Source organism: Cibotium barometz, chromosome 8 (genome assembly GCF_041138505.1).
Source record: "Cibotium barometz isolate CiBa-2024 chromosome 8, ASM4113850v1, whole genome shotgun sequence".
NCBI classification, from domain to species: domain Eukaryota; kingdom Viridiplantae; phylum Streptophyta; class Polypodiopsida; order Cyatheales; family Cibotiaceae; genus Cibotium; species Cibotium barometz.
The window spans coordinates 53429969-53449728 of record NC_141053.1 but is presented as its reverse complement, the minus strand read 5'-3'; the positions used below and the strand labels follow the sequence as shown (position 1 = coordinate 53449728).

The 19760-nt window shown below is 49.5% G+C and overlaps 1 protein-coding gene across 2 annotated transcripts in view; it reads left to right on the top strand.

Moving 5' to 3' along the window:
* LOC147636402 (protein S-acyltransferase 10-like) overlaps nucleotides 1-19407 on the top strand; it is a 71454-nt gene extending 52047 nt beyond the window's left edge. Inside the window, exons 7-13 of one of the 2 annotated variants that reach the window (XM_086801840.1) lie at nucleotides 12692-12725; nucleotides 12855-12964; nucleotides 14793-14882; nucleotides 15062-15145; nucleotides 18295-18360; nucleotides 18445-18460; nucleotides 18869-19407. In XM_086801840.1, the coding sequence (XP_086657966.1) occupies nucleotides 12692-12725; nucleotides 12855-12964; nucleotides 14793-14882; nucleotides 15062-15145; nucleotides 18295-18360; nucleotides 18445-18460; nucleotides 18869-19048 (580 nt within the window). In that variant the 3' untranslated portion in view covers nucleotides 19049-19407. The remainder of the gene's footprint in view (nucleotides 1-12691; nucleotides 12726-12854; nucleotides 12965-14792; nucleotides 14883-15061; nucleotides 15146-18294; nucleotides 18361-18444; nucleotides 18461-18868) is intronic. The other variant, XM_086801841.1, reaches the window with a different exon arrangement.
* The last annotated feature ends 353 nt before the right edge of the window (nucleotides 19408-19760 follow it).

Sequence of the window (19760 nt, the reverse complement as noted above, 5' to 3'; positions counted from 1 at the left end):
AAGCAATTGCGAAGCCAGAAGGATGAACCTTGGCATGTACCTCACCGTTTGAATGAAAGTGGCTAACTGCTTAGTAGTCTCTGGAGATGGTAAAAACATCAATGCCTTAGCTTTGTCCGGATCAGCCTCTATGCCATTCTCAGAAATTACATGTCCAAGAAGTTTAACCCTAGGCTGTGCCAAATGACATTTTTTGGGTTAAGATGCCCACCCATTTGATCCAAACGTTGAAAGGCCAATTCCAACTTCCTACAATGCTCCACTCTGCTACTGCTACTGTGAACACAAAAATCATCCAAGAATACCTTGATAAACTTTCCAAGATAAGGAGAGAAAACATAATACATCCTCCTCTAAAAACTGTACGGACCGTTAGTCAATCCAAACAGAAGCACTCTATAGCAAAAAGATTCCCAAGGTGTGATAAATGTAGTCCTTTTTTGATCCTTTGGTGAATGGCAATCTGAAAATACCCCGAGCATCCATCACATATACAATATCTCTCAAAACCAGCCACGGAGTCCAAAATCTCATCAAGGCAGCAGGGCAATGATCTCTTTTAGTTACAGCATCACCACTGGGCTCACCCACTCAGAGGTTTCCATTGGATGTATAATTCCAGCCTTCAGCGACTTGTCCACCTCTTCTTTTAGTATAGCCATTTTCTCCTCTCCAAGTCTTCTTAATTTTTGACACAGGCTTAGCACCCTCTTTAAGAACAATATGAAGATCCTCTTCCTTGAACCCTCTAATTTCCTCATAGGAGGTAACAAACAAGTGAGGAAATTTCTGCAACATACACATGTAATCCCTCTTCTCTTCCTTGGACAAATCTGTACTCAACATCTTTCGCAGTAAATCCTCTTTGACATTAAATGCAGCTTTTGGTTTCGAAAATTCTTCAATCATTTCGTAAGGCCCCTCTTGATCTTCTTCCGGTGAAGGCATAGCATCCTGCACCTGCATTTCCAAAGGCTCATCTTCCTCCTTTAACAAGAAGGAAACCTGTGTATCTTCCTTGGAATCTGTCTCTGAATCTTCCTCTACCTCTTCCTACTCACTACCATTACTATACTCCTCCTCTTCACTCTCATCCTCATCATCAAGAATCCTTCCACTTGACATGTCAAGCTTTTTCTTTACACCCCTGTTGTCATAAATAGTGATAGTGCAATTCCTCCAATTTTGAATGGCACTAACAGCCCTCAGCCAAGGTCTCCCTAAGATGAGAGGGAAAGCACCCAAACCAGTGGGCATTACATGGCAATTCACTTTCACCGACACACCAAAAGCCTTAACCTCGAAACCTGCAATGACTCGCAAGCATTTGACTTTTGCATGATTAGCCAACTTAATCTTGAAACCAGAAGCATCTGACAAATGAAGGCCAAGCCTTTCCATGCATGTTTGTGTAATGACACACACCTATGCTCCCCCATCAACATAAGCCTCTCCAATACTTTGGCTGACATGCCATGCATCCACCGCCCGAAATACATCTGGAAGTTCCTCGTCCGCTGCTAGCACCTTGACCACTCCACTCTTTGGCTCCTTGACGTTCGTTCTTCGCTGACCCTTAGGATTTACCACATGCTTCCATTCCCTCCTAAGCTTGGGACATTCCTTCATCAATTGACCAAAACTCATCTCAACCTTCTTACTCATCAAATCAGCCTGCAAACTATAGTCTTCTTGCCCCTCCCCCAAGGGAAAATCTGAGGTGTGGTAATTCTTTTTGGGTCCTCTGGTTTTCTTCTTTGTTTCCTCCTCAATTACTTGTTTCCCTTTTTTCTTACTTGGCCCTGCACCATTGTCTCCTGGCTTCTTAACCTCTTGCTCACTTGCATAACCTTAGCCTCTTCAATTTGAATGATGCTCACTGCTTTCCCTTTTTCCTCAGGTGATAAACCACTTGGACCTGCTTCATCTCTGATGTCTACCCCATAGTCTCCGGCTCTATTATGCAAGTTTTGAGGCAAAGGAAACATGTCTCCACCTCTCCTAGGTGGCTTATCACAAAAGGACTAGTGTGACCCCATTCACCACAATTATAACACTGGTAGTATCAATGCTTCTCCATCCATACATCCCTCTTCCTCTTCCACTATACCAGCTGCCTTGATTACCTTGTGGATAACTACCCTGCTCCATATACTGCCTCCTCCACCAAAACCTCTACCTCTTCCCCACCAATTGTGCTGAGTTGCATGTTCGAGAGCATCCTCAAAACCTCGTGCATTTCTTTCTTGTAATCATCCTCCTCATGTGATTTAGCAACCACCTGATTCCCTGTTCCTATAGTGACTGGCACGGTCTCTCTAGTAAGGAGTTTAGGCATAGTCTCAATCCTCACTTCCTCTCTATGTTCTATCTCATTACAAATCTGCTTCAATCTAAGCATCTTTCTTTCTTTCACTCTGGCAATCTTGAATGCATCATCAAAAGTAGCTGGCTCCTTTAACTCCACCTTCAACCTAAGGTTTCCCTTAAGGCTAGCAATGAACCTGTCCTTCTTAAGCATGGTAGGAGGCACTTCAGCCCCTGAAGATCCTTGCCATTTGTCGTATAATTTGTTAAACTCCCCAATGAACACATCCACTATCTGATCTTCCCTTTGCACCAAACTTAGAATCTCATGCCATAGCTTTGTAGGATCCTCAACCTTCCTGTAATGAGCTAGGAAAGCAGCCCTAGTAACCTGATAATCCATGGCCGCTGGTGGATTCGCAGCCCTAAGTCCAGCTTCATAAGCCATAATCCAAATTCTAGCTCGACCCTGCAAACAAAAGATAAGAAGCCTCAACAGAACGGCTGGATCCTGCTTGTCCTTAAGCATAGCAATGATCTCCATTTTTTCTATGAATTGGGAAGCATCCTCTCCAGGTAAACCATGAAACTCTGGAAAACCCTCAGCCATCTTTACTTTCTTACCACAAAAACCCAATCACCAAAGGTACTTGAGGTTTGTTCTTCAGTGGGTGCACCACTGAAATGTTAGGCAAAGCAGAGAATCACCTTTATAGCTGATAGCCTCACCTAGCACTTCCCAAACACCTTTATAGCTGATAGCCTCACCTAGCACTTCCCAAACACCTCAAACAGAAGCCAAGTACCTGCACAAATACACGAAGGGCAACCGCTTCCACACCCGCTTGCTCACAAGACTTGGGATTATACTCTCACAAGATTAACCAACCTACACACAACCTCTACTAGAAGCACCACAACACAACTGTCCCATAAGAATCCCTGTACCTGTTTCCAAAAGGCTCGGTCTGACAGCCCCACATAGGCTAGCCGAGCATTCACAAGCATAGAGCACTTCTCTTAAAACAAAACACATCAACAACACTAAGAACGTCAAAACCTGCAACCAACAATTGTACAAGGCATGTGTGTGCAAAGTAAGGTGCAGAAAAAGCTCATATGGTGACCAAGAATCTTCAAAACACCACGATCAACATCTATCTAGGCTTCACGTTCTCCTACGTGAGCATCACAATCAACAAGAATCCCTATATCACCTTCACAATGCCAAGAAACATCACCATCCTCTTCATATTGGATTCCTCCTCCATCAAGAAAAACTTCTAGCCAACAGTCGCCCCCCAATGCACTTGACCCGCTAGCTTTCATACATGGACTATTGGCACATATGATATGAGTAATGCCACATATGATATGAGTAGTGCCTTATGTGAACATGGGCTAACCAAGGGCACTCTTCTCCCTTTGGGATTTTCCCCTTGGATATTAGGTGTTAAAGAACACCACAATTATTATGTATTTTGATATTGTGGAGTCAACTCTCTTGCTCCACACATTGTATCCATCTTCTTTGAGCATCTATCACTATCTCTCTCACTCTCTTTAGAGTGCTGCTGTGTACTTCTCTGTGTGTCTCTGTGCAACCCTAACCCAACAGTGGTATCAGAGCCACCCAAAAAGTCATCCAAAAGGTCATTTAGTGTTTGTTGCTGCGGGTTATTTATAGGGTTTTGTTTATAGATAAATAACAAACCCTATGAAAGTGTAGTTTAAAGTTTATTTTAGGCATCTCATCTCATCGGTTATTGCAGACATATAGGGTGATACAACTGTTTGTTGCAGCCTTTAGCCTTAAATGCAAGTAGCATTTGGAAATAGGTATGTGTAATGAGGATCTCTATGTTCTGTATTATACTTTAGATTTAGTTTATTTCAGTGTTGTCTTTTGCGTGCGTGAAAGATAAGTTTGATTAGCATTGATCTCGTGTGCTTAGCAATAATTGCATGGGAGACTTGGCACAAGGAGTTCCTCCAGGTTTGTTATAATAACTAAAATCCTCTAGTCAATTTGCATAGGGAGCTACTAAGTCTAGCATAAGGAGGTATTATTACGTACTCAATCCTGCTCGCTGAAGCTCCCGCCCCCCCTCCCTGCTCGCGTTGCCTGCATAGCGCCCGTCGCCCTCCCTACCTGCTCGCCCCCTCGCCTCCCCTCGCTCCTCGCGCCTCTCCTTGCCCCCCCGCCTGCCTTCGCTGCTGCGCCCTGCATTGCCCGCCGCCTATCTTTTAGCCCCCCCCCCCCCCCCCCCCCCCCCCCCCGCCTGCATTCGCTGCTGCACGCCCTTCCGCCTGCCTTCGCTGCCGCCGCCCTGCTCTGCTCGCTGCCCTTCCTCTCCTTCGCGCCCCCCCCCCCCTTGTCTTCGCGCCCTCCTCCCCTCTGCAGCGCCTCATCCCCCCCCCCCCTCCGCCAGCTCGCTTTCCTCCCCTCCCTTTTGCGCGCAGCTCCCTCCCGCCCTCCCCCCCCCCCCCCCCCCCCCCCCCCCCCTCCTTTTTCTTGCTTCCGCCCCCAGGGGGTTTTGTTTTCCTTTTTGCTCCGTCTTCCGCTTCTCTGTGTGCAACTCGGTTCCAGCAGGATCCTGCCTTCGCCTCGCCTTCGCCGCAGCTTCAGACTCTGATGGAGGCTCCTCCCGCCCCGCCTCAGAGGGACTCATCCACAGCCCCTTAGCCCGCCCCTGAGGACACCCCCATCAGGCTTTCTCTTTCGCCAGAAGAGGAAGCGAGCCTCACCGCAGAGGTGGGACGCCTCCAGGCTCATTCCACCATCTGCCGTATAGTCGGCACTCGCCCCAGCAGAGGGGAGATCAGGGATCTTCTTCAGGCCCGCCTTCTTGCAGATGTGGGCAAGATCCTGGATGTACAGCTCCTGGGCCGAGGACATTACCAAATCGAGCTCGAGGCCCTTAAAACGTTGCCAAGGTCCTTGCCATGAGTCCCCTTGACATCAGGGGTGCTCGGGCTTTCTTCAGACCTTGGCAGCATGGATTTGACCCAGCAGCGGCGGAGTAGGGAGAGCGCCTTTTCCATGTTACAGTTTGCTTCCCTGGACTCCGCCGGGAGTATCTTCCGCTCCTCTCCAGGCTCGGAGCATTGGTGGGCTCGATACTAGAGAGAGACTGGCCCCTCAGCAGCTTCAGTGGTGGCCAGAGTAGCTGGGCTACCTTCGGTCAGAGTGTTGGTGTCTGACATCTCCTCCCTTCCTAAGGTCATTCAGCTACCTAGGATAGGGGGGGGATGGATAGATCAGAGAGTGGAGTTCTCAGGGCTCCCGAATCAGTGCTTCATTTGCAGGCAGGTCGGCCATCTGGCCAAGGCATGCCCTCGCAGGAGACCCCGACCCTCACCACAGCAGCAGGCTACTGATGGCCCGCCCACAGATTCGGCTCGGCAGGCTGCCTCCGGGACACCTGCTCAGGCCACAGAGACCTCGGAGTGGCAGCCTGGACAGGGGCGCCGTCGAGGGAGACAGCCACAGCAGCACGCCCAAAGACCGCTGCAGCAGCAGCCACAGTCTCAGCCTCACTGGGTTTTCGTGAGGAACAGCTTTTCTCCCCTCCAGGAGTAGACCCCGCGGCTACGACTGAGGACCAGGAGATGCCAGCACCCCCTCCTTCACCCCCCCCCCCCCACCCCCGTCCCCTCCCTCTGCCTCGCTTCCACCATCGCCTCATCCCGTCCCCGCTCTAGTTTCGGCAGCGGCTCCCTCTCCACCCCCCTCGCCCCCCCTCCTCCCCCTCCGCCCGCCTCACCTTCCCGGGAGGCCCTGGCAGTCCCCTGGCGTTCACCTGCATTCCGGAGGGCGCTGAGCACTGACCTCGCTCGAGCATCACAGAGGAGACCTACTGTGCTGATTCGGGCTTCACGGATTTCATCTATCCGCAGTCGGCTGAGTCGCCTTGGCATTAGACAGCGCTCGGAGGCTTTTGATTATGCCTTCACACGGCTTTTTGGAGCAGAGGTCCCCCATGAGCCAGCACCCATCCGAGTTCATGTAGTGATACCTCTGGCCCGCGGGGAGGAGGCACTAGACTCAGCGGTGGCCTTCTCTTTCCCTCTGTGTGGCCCTTGCGACCGGGAGTGGACTCTAGAGCTCGCTCTCAGCACTTTGAAGACTCAGGCAGTTGAGTTTTCTCATCACATGAGCGATCTGGAGGTGACAGATGTGATAGGCCGACTTTGGGAGTTGGCTCATTTTTTCTTGGATCCCGGGAGTGTGGATACCTCAGGGATTCGGCATTTGGTCGTGCGCATAGTGGCAGACTTAGCACGCGACCCTGGATATGTGTGTATACACGAGGTTGCTCTGTCAGAGCGGGAGGCAGTCGCCATGGGCCACAGCCACTGGCGCCTGATCCGGGATTCTTGCAGTACACCGGGTGGGCAGATTCGCAGCCGTTCGGATGGGGACTACTCTCCATCCAAGCCGCTTGCGAAGGCCCGCCGTACGGCTGAGACAGCATCCACCTCAGCAAGGCATCCATGAGGATCATCTCATGGAATGTACAGGGTCTTGGCGGAGCACATTTTATACGCTATCGTGGTTGCTTGAGGCAGGAGCTTCAGAGATGCCTGGTTGGTGGCAGCATTGATATTTTGATGATGCAGGAGCACCACTTGGGTGAGAGCAGGATCCGGAGATATGGTTCGGTGATGCCTGGTAGATGGGACACTTTTTGGTCTGCAGGGTTTGGTCCTTTGGGTGGACAGGGAGGAGTATGCATGGTCATTGCAGATGTATGGCGGCAGGCCATTGTGGATCGAGGGATCATTGTGCGTGGTAGAGCACAGTATGTCATTCTGAGGATGCATGATGAGCTATTGGGTGTGCTCAACGTCTATGCACCCAATCATGCTAGTGCCAGAGCAGAGTTCTGGACCCAGGTTACGGATGCATTGCCAGAGGCCGCACATTGGTGTGTCGGGGGAGACTTCAACATGCTTGAGGACCCGGCAGATAGGGTGGGAGGCAGTCATGTTACAGTGCATGGCACGGAGCTTGCAGCTTGGGACCGGTTTTGCATGTCACTGAGGATCACTGATGCATGGCAGCATGGGGCTTTCTCCCGGTCTCAGGACAGTCTTAGTTTCTCTCGGTCGGATCGCCGACAGGGAGGGACTAATCTATCACGGATTGATCGCTTTTATGTGGGCGACTGGTTAGGGGAGCGAGGGGGCTCCGTCAGCATTCTCGCTGGCACCTCATTTTCAGATCATGCGCCAGTTATATTGACATTGGAGGAGAGGACACGGGAGCCCAGCTTGCAGTTGAGGATCCTAGAGAGGGTACTTACAGATCCCAGTCTCGCTGAGGACATTGAGAGGATCTGGCATGATAGTCAGTGCTCTGAACAGGATGCAACGGGCCAGTGTGCCCAGGGACTCACCGATCTTAGCTCTTTTCTACACGCTGCAGCTTTGACACGGCTGGGAGAGATTCGCGAGCGGGAGCATCGGCTGAGACGCAGCCTTGCTTCGCTACAGCGCCTTCAGGAGCAGCAGCCTGCATGTGAGTGGGTGGCGTCCCAGCTGACCCAGGTACGCCAGGAGGTTAGAGAGGTAGAGGAGCAGAGACATGAGTTTTACTATCGTCGTCAGGCCTCTCAGTGGACGCAGCTTGGTGATAGAGTGACTGGAGAGTTTTTTGAGATCACTGGACTCCGTCATGCGCGAGCAGGAGTCCGCCAGCTTGGTAGACCGGATGGATCGGTAGCTACTGAGCTCGGGGAGATTAGAGCCATTGCCACTGCATTCTATAGAGACCTGCTTTCAGCGGAGCCAGCCCCACTGAGGATCGAGATGTTTGCAGACAGACTGTGTGGGCCCATGTGCAGAGGAGAGTCACAGACCGTATCCGTACAGTTCTAGGTGCGCCTTTGTCAAAGATTGAGCTTGCCGAGGCTTTGAGGGTCCTGCCGCGACATAGTTGCCCAGGGGAGGACGGACTGACGCCGGCCTTTTTTATGCGCTATTGGGACCTTTTGGGGCCAGGCCTTCGCAGGGGCTTTCAGCGTGTTTTGGACACTGGGGTGATGCCGCAGAGCTTTTCAGAGGGCTTGATCTATCTTATCCCCAAGGGGGAGGGAGTATCAGATGATATTCGGCATTGGAGGCCTATTACGATCCTCAATACTGTCTACAAGGTCTTAGCAAAGGCCTTGAGTTTGAGGATCCAGCCCTTCCTGGGGGAGTTGATTCATGCTACTCAGACAGGATTTGTCAAGGAGCGCAGTATCCTTGACAACATCTTTACTTTCTGGGAGGCGACGGCCCGAGCTAGATTTCTTGGCGAGGACTTGGTCGTGATGCTTCTCGATTTTGAGAAGGCATACGATAGAGTTGATTGGGGTTTCTTAGAGGGCACTATGCTTCGCTTGGGCTTTGAGCCAGGATGGATCAGAGGGGTGGCGGCTCTGTATTCCACAGCTCGCAGCCAGGTGCTGATTGCAGGAGGACGGGGGCCGAGTTTTGAGCTGACCAGATCAGTCCGTCAGGGGTGTCCCCTCACCCCTTTTTTTTTCTCTTCTTTGCGGAGGCTATGAGCATGTATTTGACGGCAGAGGAGGTTGGTTTGAGAGGACTTCAGCTCCCAGTCCGGGGGGAGGACCTGCTCGATGGTGAGTTTGCAGACGACACGGGCTTATTTTTGCATGGCCAAGAGGCCAATCTTCTTCGGGCAGAGCAGTTGCTCCAGGTTTTTAGTGCAGCTTCGGGAGCATTGATCAATTGGCGCAAGACAGTGGCCTTTTGGATCAGTAGTGCCCCCACTCCGGCAGGGAGCCCGGACCCCGATTTTAGATGGATTCCTCCAGGCACAACAGTGCGGTATTTGGGATGCCAGATTGGCCTAGATTTGTCACCTGAGCAGCAGATTGCCCCGCTTCTTCTGAGCATTCGGAAGAAGCTTTTAGAGTACAGCTCGACTATCCTTGGCTGGGAGGGTGGTGGTGGCAAATCAGGTGCTGTTAGCGACCATGTGGTACATTACGTCTTGCTGGATTTTCTCGAGCTCTTGCGTCAGCTAGGTACAGAGGCTGATCAGGAACTTTGTGTGGTCTGGGCGGGACGGTCAGCCAGCTCGGGCAAAGGTTGCATGGGCAGTTATTACACTTCCGCTGGCTCAGGGAGGTTTGGGCATTATAGATCCAGTCGATCAAAGTAGAGCCTTTTTGGGGAAGCTTGTTGTTCGGGGGTTGCTTGTTATTGGAAAGAGCCCCTCTTGCAGCGGCTGCAGGCTCGGGCGCCCCCAGCAGGGGGCACTTGGGCACCAGAGATTCGCTGGATGTTCATAGAGATGAGGAGAACAGGCCTCAGTAGAGGATGGGAGGACAGAGCGGGCCAGACAGCTGCTCATCTGGAGCCCAGCGGTTCGCACAGAGCAGGGTCATATGCTGGGTTCTCGGCCTCGTCTAGCCTGGGGACCTTTAGCGGCGGCAGGCCCAGCTCGTAGTTTTGGAGACTGGCAGGCCTTCTGCAGTCTCCCAGAGGAGATCCAGATGGAGAGGCTGAGTCACTTCAGAGGGGGGTTGATTATGAGGGATGATATTCAGGAGGCACTCACAGAGGAGTGGTTCACGCCTCTCGAGCCAGTGGCCCCGTGGTGGATGGGAGCCTTTACACAGTTGGAGATCCTGATTGCAGTCAGAGCTTGCACTGAGGATGGCAGTTGCCTCTACTATGAGATTCAGGATGAGGGCAGACTCCAGAGAGCGGAGGTGGAGTCGCCCTTGGTTGCAGAGTGCACCTTTCAGAGGATTCGGGTAGTGGCCGCCGCTTCTCGTAAGTGGCATATTGACCCCGACCCTGCTGATGTGCTCCCGGATTGGCGCATATGGGCATATGCAGCGCGCCCCTTGGCCCGGCTACAGTGGGACCCCGGGGAGTACGAGTGGCATGATCCTTATGCATCCCTTGAGGCAACAGAGATTACCTTTTTCCAGTATACTGTTTGGCTGGGGCGGCATATTTTGACGGCGAGGAGGACGGTCTCTCCAGCGGCAGCGGGGCATTGGCGGCTACAGGGACTCTCACAGGAGTTCCTGGAGGATTTCTGGGCTCGGCTCTGGGCTAGTCGACAGGCCCGCAGGATCTCGACTTTTCAGTGGCTGATCGCCCACAGGGGCTCAGCAGTTGGCACTTGGCTTGTTTACAGCGGTCTTCCGGCGGCCTGCGTCCGATGCGGCCACCCTATGGAGACACAGAGACATTGCCTTTGGGATTGCCCTCAGGCGCAGCAGATTTGGCTGCAGATGCTGCGTATTCTGGCTCCCCTCTCTCCAGAGGGTATGTTTATGTGGGGTGCCGCTGCTTGGTCGACCTCGTTAGGGCCTGCGATGGGCTATGAGATGGAGCAGGGCAGTCAGGCCATCAGATTTATTAGGGGCCAGCCTCGCCTGGTTCCGGCACCGGATTTCTCGTCCGCCAGCTGGACACAGGAGAGGGATTTACGATGGGAGCTCCTCAGCAGCCTCACCATCTGGTTCACCTGGAGGGCCCGGTGCTTCACGGCCTTTGAGGGGAGATTGGAGCCACCAGCAGAGACTGTACGAGGGATTTGGCAGGAGTTGATCCACACCCTACGAGGACAGTACGACTGCATCCGGGGAGACTCGGATGAGGCGATCTTGCGGCGCCAGGCCTTTCACACCACTTGGCGCTGTGGCCCCTTCTACACCTTACACACGGGATTCCCCCGTTGGCACTATAGGCCACCTGTTTGGCTCTTCCCCCCCCTATTGTATGATTTAGCCTCTCAGTCCTTTGTGCTGATGCTTGTATTTTGCAGCACCTAGGGAGAGTCTCCCGGGCTGCCATGCTGTATTCACTGCTCTTCTTCTCTTATGAGCAGGAGAGATTTTTTGTAGCCCTACGGGCGTTTTTATATAACTAATGAAAGGATCTTTTCTCGAAAAAAAAAAAAGTCTAGCATAAGGAGTTACTCCAAGTTTGTTGTAGTAACGAAGTCTCCAGTCTAGTGCAGTAACTAAGCTCTCCATGGTCACAAACATCATGTTTCTTCTACCACGTAGTCGGGCATAGTTAATGCAATTGCACCTAGCTAACTCTAGCCCCACTTTTTCTACAACTGTATATTCAATTATCCCAATTGATGCTTCCATTTGTTGCCAAGGTGGAGGGAAACTCCACTAAGAGAAGAGAAAAGATGGTTTCACATGACCAGGTTCGGGAAGGTCTTAGTAAGTTATAGTCCTGTGTAAGTACAACATCACAAAGGATGTCATCTTTGAGTGAGTTTCCTAGTGAGCTCGCGTATTGTTTAGTAGACGAATCACAATGGTTTTGCCTTGAGTATGAATGCTTTGATTAAATTGGTACAATGTAGCTGAATGTAGCTGCAAGTTAATGATGAAATTGTGTGGAAATCAAGTTAGCTTTGATTAAATTGGTACAATGTAGCTGCAAGTTGAGTATGAATGCTTTGATTAAATTGGTATAATGTAGCTGCAAGTTAAATTGGTACAATGTAGCTGCAAGTTAATGATGAAATTGTGTGGAAATCAAGTTAATGTTCAATAGGTGGAAATCGATATTCAAGCTAAAGGTTTCTTGTGCTTAGTTTTTTCGTCCAATGCAACCACTATAGGTTATTATTCTTTTCAATTGCTAGTTCTCATTTACGTATGGCTAGATCACATCAATAAGTTTTTGGATGACATTTTGAAGTTTGTACCAGGCACAAGAAGAAAAGAGCATAGAAATTTTAGAAGACCATCACAGGAACACACTAAATGACCTTTTGGATGACTTTTTGGGGTGGTCTACTTGAACCCAACCCCATAGTTACTTCCGTTCTCTCATAAACAACTAACATCCATTTTTTTTTTGGGTAATTTTCAATGTATTGTTTTTTCAAAACCCTCATTAACTTCTTGGCCAAGGGAAAAAATATTTCTAGAAAAAAAAAACCTCAAAGACCTCGAAATGAAAAAAGCCTCAAACGTTTCTTGTGATTATGGTTGGAAGTGACACTTGCGACCTCAATGGTGGGATGAAATCAGCTCGTGAGGGTTTGTAAATGTTATAGACAAGTTGACAGATGTTTTCATCTCATTGTGATTTAAATACATCAGAAACGTCATGAACAGGCAAAAAACATTATGAAGAAATGTAAAAATGCAACTCTGGTTTGAGTACCTTTATTGTCCTTATCACCCTTCTAAGTCTTGGTTACTATTCCACATGCTTCTGGGCCTATCCAAAAGCTGTGGTCCATCTCTGTAAAGGCTTCTTAAATTGTTAAATGTGATTTGGTGAAATCTTCTATCCCATCTAAGGTGATAGAACTACTTCCTTATGTCAAATGAGCATCTAAAACAACTGACGTTCACTTTCCTTCTGATTGCTGCAGTAATAAGACATGCCCCACCTGTCGAGTGTTTCAGGTTAAGTATGAGCTTCTTGCTATGGTTAGCTGCTTGATTTGTTGTATACATCATATTCATAACCTGCACCTTTAGTTATTTCTTTGTTTGTCATAACCGTTGATGTATATATGTAAATGTTTCTGCAGGCCTCCACGGTCAAAACACTGTCATGATTGTAACAAATGTGTTCTTAGATTCGATCATTATTGTGCTTGGCTCGGCACTTGTGTGGGATATGGCAACCATTGTAGGTTTTGGTAAGCATCTTGTTCAAAAAAGTGTTCATTTGCTTGTTTACTAGTCGGCTACTTTTTAACTGTTTGATCCTTGCATTTTCTGATTGCATAGAAGCAAGATAAGTGTTGCTCTGATTGTGAGGGTGAGAATGGTTTTCAAACTTCAGAAAGTGGCATTTTATATCATAGTTATGGACCGATCCATGGGAAAACTGAAAGCTAAAAAAGAAACTAGATACCTATACTATGAACATGTGTCAAAGGGAAGTAGTACGGGTAGCCATATGGCTAATACAAGGTGTACTGGGGTGGGAGGAGTGCATGCCACATCCAATAATAGTACCATCCTCCATAACGGAGTGCAAACCTGTGATGATGTCCACCTCCTGTGGTGAGACCTCTCCATGTTGCCAGAGTATATCCCGGATCTACAGTTGGAAGGTGGAAGGTCAGGATGCCTGGGGGCTTGGATGTCTAGCTCTCAGAAGGGAATGTGCTCTAGTGAATCCGCAGCTGCATGGGGCAAGAGTGTCCCATGATGTGGCATGTAGTTGATGGGCTGTGTGTTCTCTCTATCTTTGTGGAACCTGAGTGACATCCTTTGTCGCAGGCAGATGAAGTCAAAGAAGTCTGTAATGGAGGTCTTGGACGTTGACTCCCTAGGAGCACGACCTCCCGATGACGACAGAGCTCCGGTAAGTACATACCCAAGCATGTCTGATCCTCAAACTGCATTAACCTGTGAGAGACGAACGAATCCATCTCAAAAAAGACAATGGAATCTCCTGTGAATCTCATGATAGTGTGGGCATCTGAACGTCCTTTGTCTCAACCTCCCTAGTCGTGCATACCTTGCATACCTGTGCCTCCCAAGGAATGCTCTTTGCTCTACCAGAGTCAATCTGTTCGGTGTGATGATACTCTTAACTGGCTGATGGTGATCCACATGGCGTGTGACATGTGCCTATGAAGGTATCCAGGGTTTACAATGAATCTATCCTTGGAAACTTGCAGGAACCGCTCTCTGTAGAACTGGAGTTTTGTAGGGAGCTTTGGTGGGAACATCCATGTGCGTCACGTGTGAAGCCCTGTCAAGTTGAGATGGATAAGACGGTTGACCTCTTGCCTGGAGAGATTAAAAAAAACAGAGTCCAGACTATTTTGGAAGGGGTGAGACGAAAGAAAAAGAGAGAAGAGGGAAGATAGGTACGTGAGAATCTGTTACTTGGCTCAAACTAAACTTGGGAACAGCAAGTGCTATTGGGGAAATTGTGAAAACAGCGCTGAAAGAGTTGTAGCCCAACTGGTTGAACGTCTCACCCTCGACCCGGGGGGGGGGGGGGGGGGGGGGGGGTGGGGGTGGAGAGTGGATCGAAGTTTCCTCCAAGATGTAAGGTTTGGGGCAAGATGATAGCCCTGAAGTGAGTGCCCAATGCTCAAATAATGGGATGGGCCTCTGTTTTTTAGGTTGGGAGGCCAACAGCTCATCGTGACAATAGCAAAGAGACATGGAATACAGTCAAAAGAGTGGCTATGGCTGTGGTTGTGTGGTATTCATGATAAGCATGCGTGTACGGTGTGCTATGCACCATAAAGGTAATAAGAGCATGTCAATGTGGTCACATGTCTCCATCGCTATCAGCTGACATGCTGCTCCATCTGGTGTCTTTGATGCGTCACATTTTTTGCATGGATATTCCTTTGTGGAAATTTCTTGGCTGCCATTTTATCTTACTGCTTCTGTAGGGTCCACCTCCAAGATCCTCCACAGCAACTGGCTCGGAGGGGGCGGGGATTGGGGGGGAACTTTTATGTTACAAGAAACATGATGTAGTAATCTGCTTCACAGGTGGTACATTTTTGAGGAGACGGTACTCTGTCTTTGGACCAGCGTTATCTATGCAACATCCTTCAGAAGTTTTGGGGGCTTCAACTCATGGTACCAATATGCTGGTCATTCAAGATTATCTGGCAAATAATGCTTTAAGCAAAGTGCATCCTGCTAATGACTGTGCTATATCGATTCGATTTTGTTTAGGAGCTTCAGTCAGTGTGTGTTGTAGTTTGTATGAGCCTTTAGGTTGAAATTGATGTCTTTGGTGTTGATTGATTTGGCAGGTTGCATGCTACCGCTGTCATCATCTTACTGATTGTACTATTAGCCGCCCTCTTATTTTTGGTATTACTACTTTTGTTCCATAGGTAAGCTTTAACAATTTGTATTTCTTTAAAACTCTTTTAGACATTGTTCATCATTCCTTGAGTAGAGGTGGAAATGTTTTAATCACTGCTTTTGTTTGTTTGCTGTACTGTTTTGAGGAGATTTGTTGTGATGGTGCATTGCAAGATGTAAAATATGTTAACTCGCACTTGAAGAGTGCAAGCTTTTTCATGCTTAGTCTGAGGGCCTTTACAGATGTGCCCGCCCATCGAAAAGCTATCACATATCTGGGCACGCTTGGTCTTGGACAAACAATGTTGGCGGTCCACTCGAAACTTTTAGGCACAGATGCCAGATATTCCTCTCTGCTGTCAAAAAGCTGTCAGAGATCTGATGATGGGCAGGCGGGCAATCTTGGGCAATGCTGCGTGTCCATCAGTGAGTTCCAGCATGCACGCTGGAAGTTGCCAGAGATCTCATGATGGGTGAGCAATTATTGCCCATCCATCCGAGAGTTCCAGCACACATGCCAGCAGCCAAATATGCTTGCTCCTGTCAAAAAGACGGATGATGGGTGACCACCCTTGGGCTTGATAAGAGTTCCAGCACCCATGCCATATGCCCGCCCTTTTAAAAAACTTAAAAAAAACTAGAGATCTGATGGGTGGTGGGCACTTTTGGCCTTGGACAGGCAACAGTGCCTGTGTCTATCTGGGAGTTCTAGGCCCATGCCAGAAATGCCCACCCATCACAAAGATGTCAGTGATCTGATGATGTGTGGGGCACTCTTGAGCTTGGGCAGGCAATGTTGTCTGTCCATCCAAAAATTCCAGCGGCCCATGCTAGATATGCCTGTTCATCAAAAGCTGTAAGAGATCTGATGACGGGTGGGCACTCTTGGATGAGCAACTTTGCCTACCCATCTGATAGTTCCATTGAAAAGCTGCCAGAGATCTGCAGGCACTATTTGGCTTGGACATGCCTTTCCTTGCTCCCGATATTTCCAAATGCTGTGATAGTGGATACAAGAATACAAACAGTTTTCTGTGGTCTGGGCGGGACGGTCAGCCAGCTCGGGCAAAGGTTGCATGGGCAGTTATTACACTTCCGCTGGCTCAGGGCGGTTTGGGCATTATAGATCCAGTCGATCAGAGTAGAGCCTTATTGGGGAAGCTTATTGTTCGGGGGTTGCTTCCAGGCACTGAGCCTTGGAAAGAGCTCCTCTTGCAGCGACTGCAGGCCCGGGCGCCTCCTGCAGGGGGTACTTGGGCACCAGAGATTCGCTGGATCTTCATAGAGATGAGGGAACAGGCCTCAGTAGAGGATGGGAGGACAGATTTGCTTTGAGTATCCTGAGAGCTTGGGAGCTGCTGAGACCGGGGCTCTCTCAGCGGCCTCCTTCTTGTGTTGAGGAGCGGGCCAGGCAGCCGCTCATCTGGAGCCCAGCGGTTCGTACAGAGCAGGGTCATATGCTGGGTTCTCGGCCTCGTCTAGCCTGGGGACCTTTAGCGGCAGGCCCAGCTCGTAGTTTTGGAGACTGGCAGGCTTTCTGCAGTCTACCAGAGGAGACCCAGGTGGAGAGGCTGAGTCACTTCAGAGGGGGGTTGATTATGAGGGATGATATTCAGGAGGCACTTACAGAGGAGTGGTTCACCCCTCTCGAGCCAGTGGCCCCACGGTGGATGGGAGCCTTTACACAGTTGGAGATCCTGATTGCTGTCAGAGCTAGCACTGAGGATGGCAGATGCCTCTATTATGAGATTCAGGATGAGGGCAGACTCCAGAGAGTGGAGGTGGAGTCGCCTTTGGTTGCAGAGTGCACCTTTCAGAGGATTCGGGTAGTGGCTGTCGCTTCTCGGAAGTGGCATATTGACTCCGACCCTGCTGATGTGCTCCCGGATTGGCGCATATGGGCATATGCAGCGCGCCCCTTGGCCCGGCTACAGTGGGACCCCGGGGAGTACGAGTGGCATGATCCTTATGCATCCCTTGAGGCCACAGAGATCACCTTTTTCCAGTATACTGTTCGGCTGGAACGGCATATTTTGACGGCGAGGAGGACGGTTACTCCAGCGGCGGCAGCGGGGCATTGGCGATTGCAGGGACTATCACAGGAGTTCCTGAAGGATTTAGGAGTTCCTGGAGGATTTCTGGGCTCGGCTCTGGGCTAGTCGACAGGCCCGCGGGATCTCGGCTTTTCAGTGGCTGGTCGCCCACAGGGGCTCAGCAGTTGGCACTTGGCTTGTTTACAGCGGTCTTCCGGCGGCCTGCGTCCGATGCGGCCACCCTATGGAGACACAGAGACATTGCCTTTGGGACTGCCCTCAGGCACAGCAGATTTGGCTGCGGATGCTGCGTATTCTGGCCCCCCTCTCTCCAGAGGGTATGTTTACGTGGGGTGCCGCTGCTTGGTCGACTTTGTCAGGGCCTGCTATGGGCTATGAGATGGAGCAGGGCAATCAGGCCATCAGATTTATTAGGGGCCAGCCTCGCCTGGTTCCGGCACCGGATTTCTCGTCCGCCAGCTGGACACAGGAGAGGGATTTACGATGGGAGCTCCTCAGCAGCCTCACCATCTGGTTCACCTGGAGGGCCCGGTGCTTTACGGCCTTTGAGGGGAGATTAGAGCCACCAGCAGAGACTGTTCGGGGGATTTGGCAGGAGTTGATCCACACCCTGCGAGGACAGTACGACCGCATCCGGGGAGACTCGGATGAGGCGACCTCACGGCGCCAGGCCTTTCACACCACTTGGCGCTGCGGCCCGTTCTACACCCTCCACACGGGATCCCCCCGTTGGCACTACAGGCCACGTGTTTGGCTCTTCCCCCCCCCTATTGTATGATTTAGCCGCTCAGTTTTTTAGACTGATGCTTGTATTTTGCAGCACCTAGGGAGAGTCTCCCGGGCTGCCATGATGTTTTCACTGCTCTTCTCTCTCTTAGGAGCAGGAGAGATCTTTTGTAGCCCTACGGGCGTTTTTTACATAACTAATGAAAGGATCTTTTCTCGGAAAAAAAAAAGAATACAAACAGTTTTTATAATTCTACCATGTTGAGTTGTCATATATTGATCTCAAAATGCTTGCCTTCCTTCGGATGTCCCTGGTGGGCCTTTAAGCCACTAAAGATAGTTTGTATGTCAAATGATTGGAATCAACTACGCGTTTGTTTGTTTGTTGTTTTTTGCAGCTATTTAGTGGTAACAAATCAAACAACTCATGAACTGATCAGGAGAAAGCGCATTCCGGAGCTCAGGTACTTTTGTTTAACAGGACTCATTTAGTTTCACTTTCATCGCTGTATTTTAATAACTAGAATTTGGAAATTGTCTTGTTGCAGAAACATACCCGACAAGGTGAAGCCTTATAGTAAAGGATGTGTCAGGAACATTTTTTCTTTTTGTTGTGCTCCTCATGGACTCTATGTGATAGAAAGGATGCCCAGTCTTAATATTTTAGAGGAAAGAGCCAATCATTCTTTTCTTGACACTCTCTACTTCAACTGTTGTTGTTGAAGTGGCCTTCTTCATAGCCTGATTACCCAAAGCCTTCAGTTCTTTGGTCTTGCTATGCAAACATACATACAACCCTAGGACTGCTGCCTACATGGTACAAGGGTTGGTCTGATTTGGGTTCAATGATTCTTTCAAAAAGGAGAAGGGGTGATTCAAAGAGGTGCTAGTATCAAATAACAGGCCAGCCGCCGTGTTGTAAACCACACATTGATTTTTTACTCTTTTTCTGACCTGCCCTTGCTTTTTCAGTGCAAAGAGGTTGATCACGTGGAACAATTAGCCAAGCATGCCCAACATGTTCTCAAATTGCATTGCCATTTGAATCATGTTGAGGCACCACCTATGTTTGTTTCGGAAGTTATTGAAGCGTTGAGGTTTGGAAGGCGAGCTTTTCCATCTGCGATCTCCTTCTACAATTCTGAGAGCTGAGGCGGCAGCTTTGGAGTTCTCAGTCTCTCAAGCATACAGGTCATTTTTTTGGTTTGTCAAGTGTCGAGGTTTGGAAGGCCAGCTATTCTATGAAGCCATTTGCAATCTCCTTGTACAATTCTGAGGGCTGAGGCTTGGCAGCTTTGGAGTTCTCAGTCTCTCAAGCATACAGGTCATTTTTTTGGTTTGTCAAGTGTCGAGGTTTGGAAGGCCAGCTATTCTATGAAGCCATTTGCAATCTCCTTGTACAATTCTGAGGGCTGAGGCTTGGCAGCTTTGGAGTTCTCAGTCTCTCAAGCATACAGGTCATTTTTTTAGTTTGTCTTTTTTCAAGTATTTTGAGATAGCTGATGATACAAGTTGGTCCAATCTTTTTTTTGTTTTTTTCCAGAAAAGAGACTTCTATTAAGTAAAATAAAATCATATAAAGGGAGACCTCAAGCCAAAAGGTAGGGAGATCTCAACCAATGGGGGGCACACTATGCTGACATAAAAGCCCCGTAGGAGTGGAGGAGAAGAAAATACCATGGCTCCTCTCTCTCATAAATCTGTCGTGTTTTGTCTACACAGCTCTAGAAGATCCCTACCCAGGTGGCCAAAAGAATATGAATGATGCTACTCCATATATTGCAAATACACTGGGTGTGAAAATACCATTGACGGCCTCTGAGCACCTGGTCTTCCATATATGTCACACCGCGATACTAGCAAC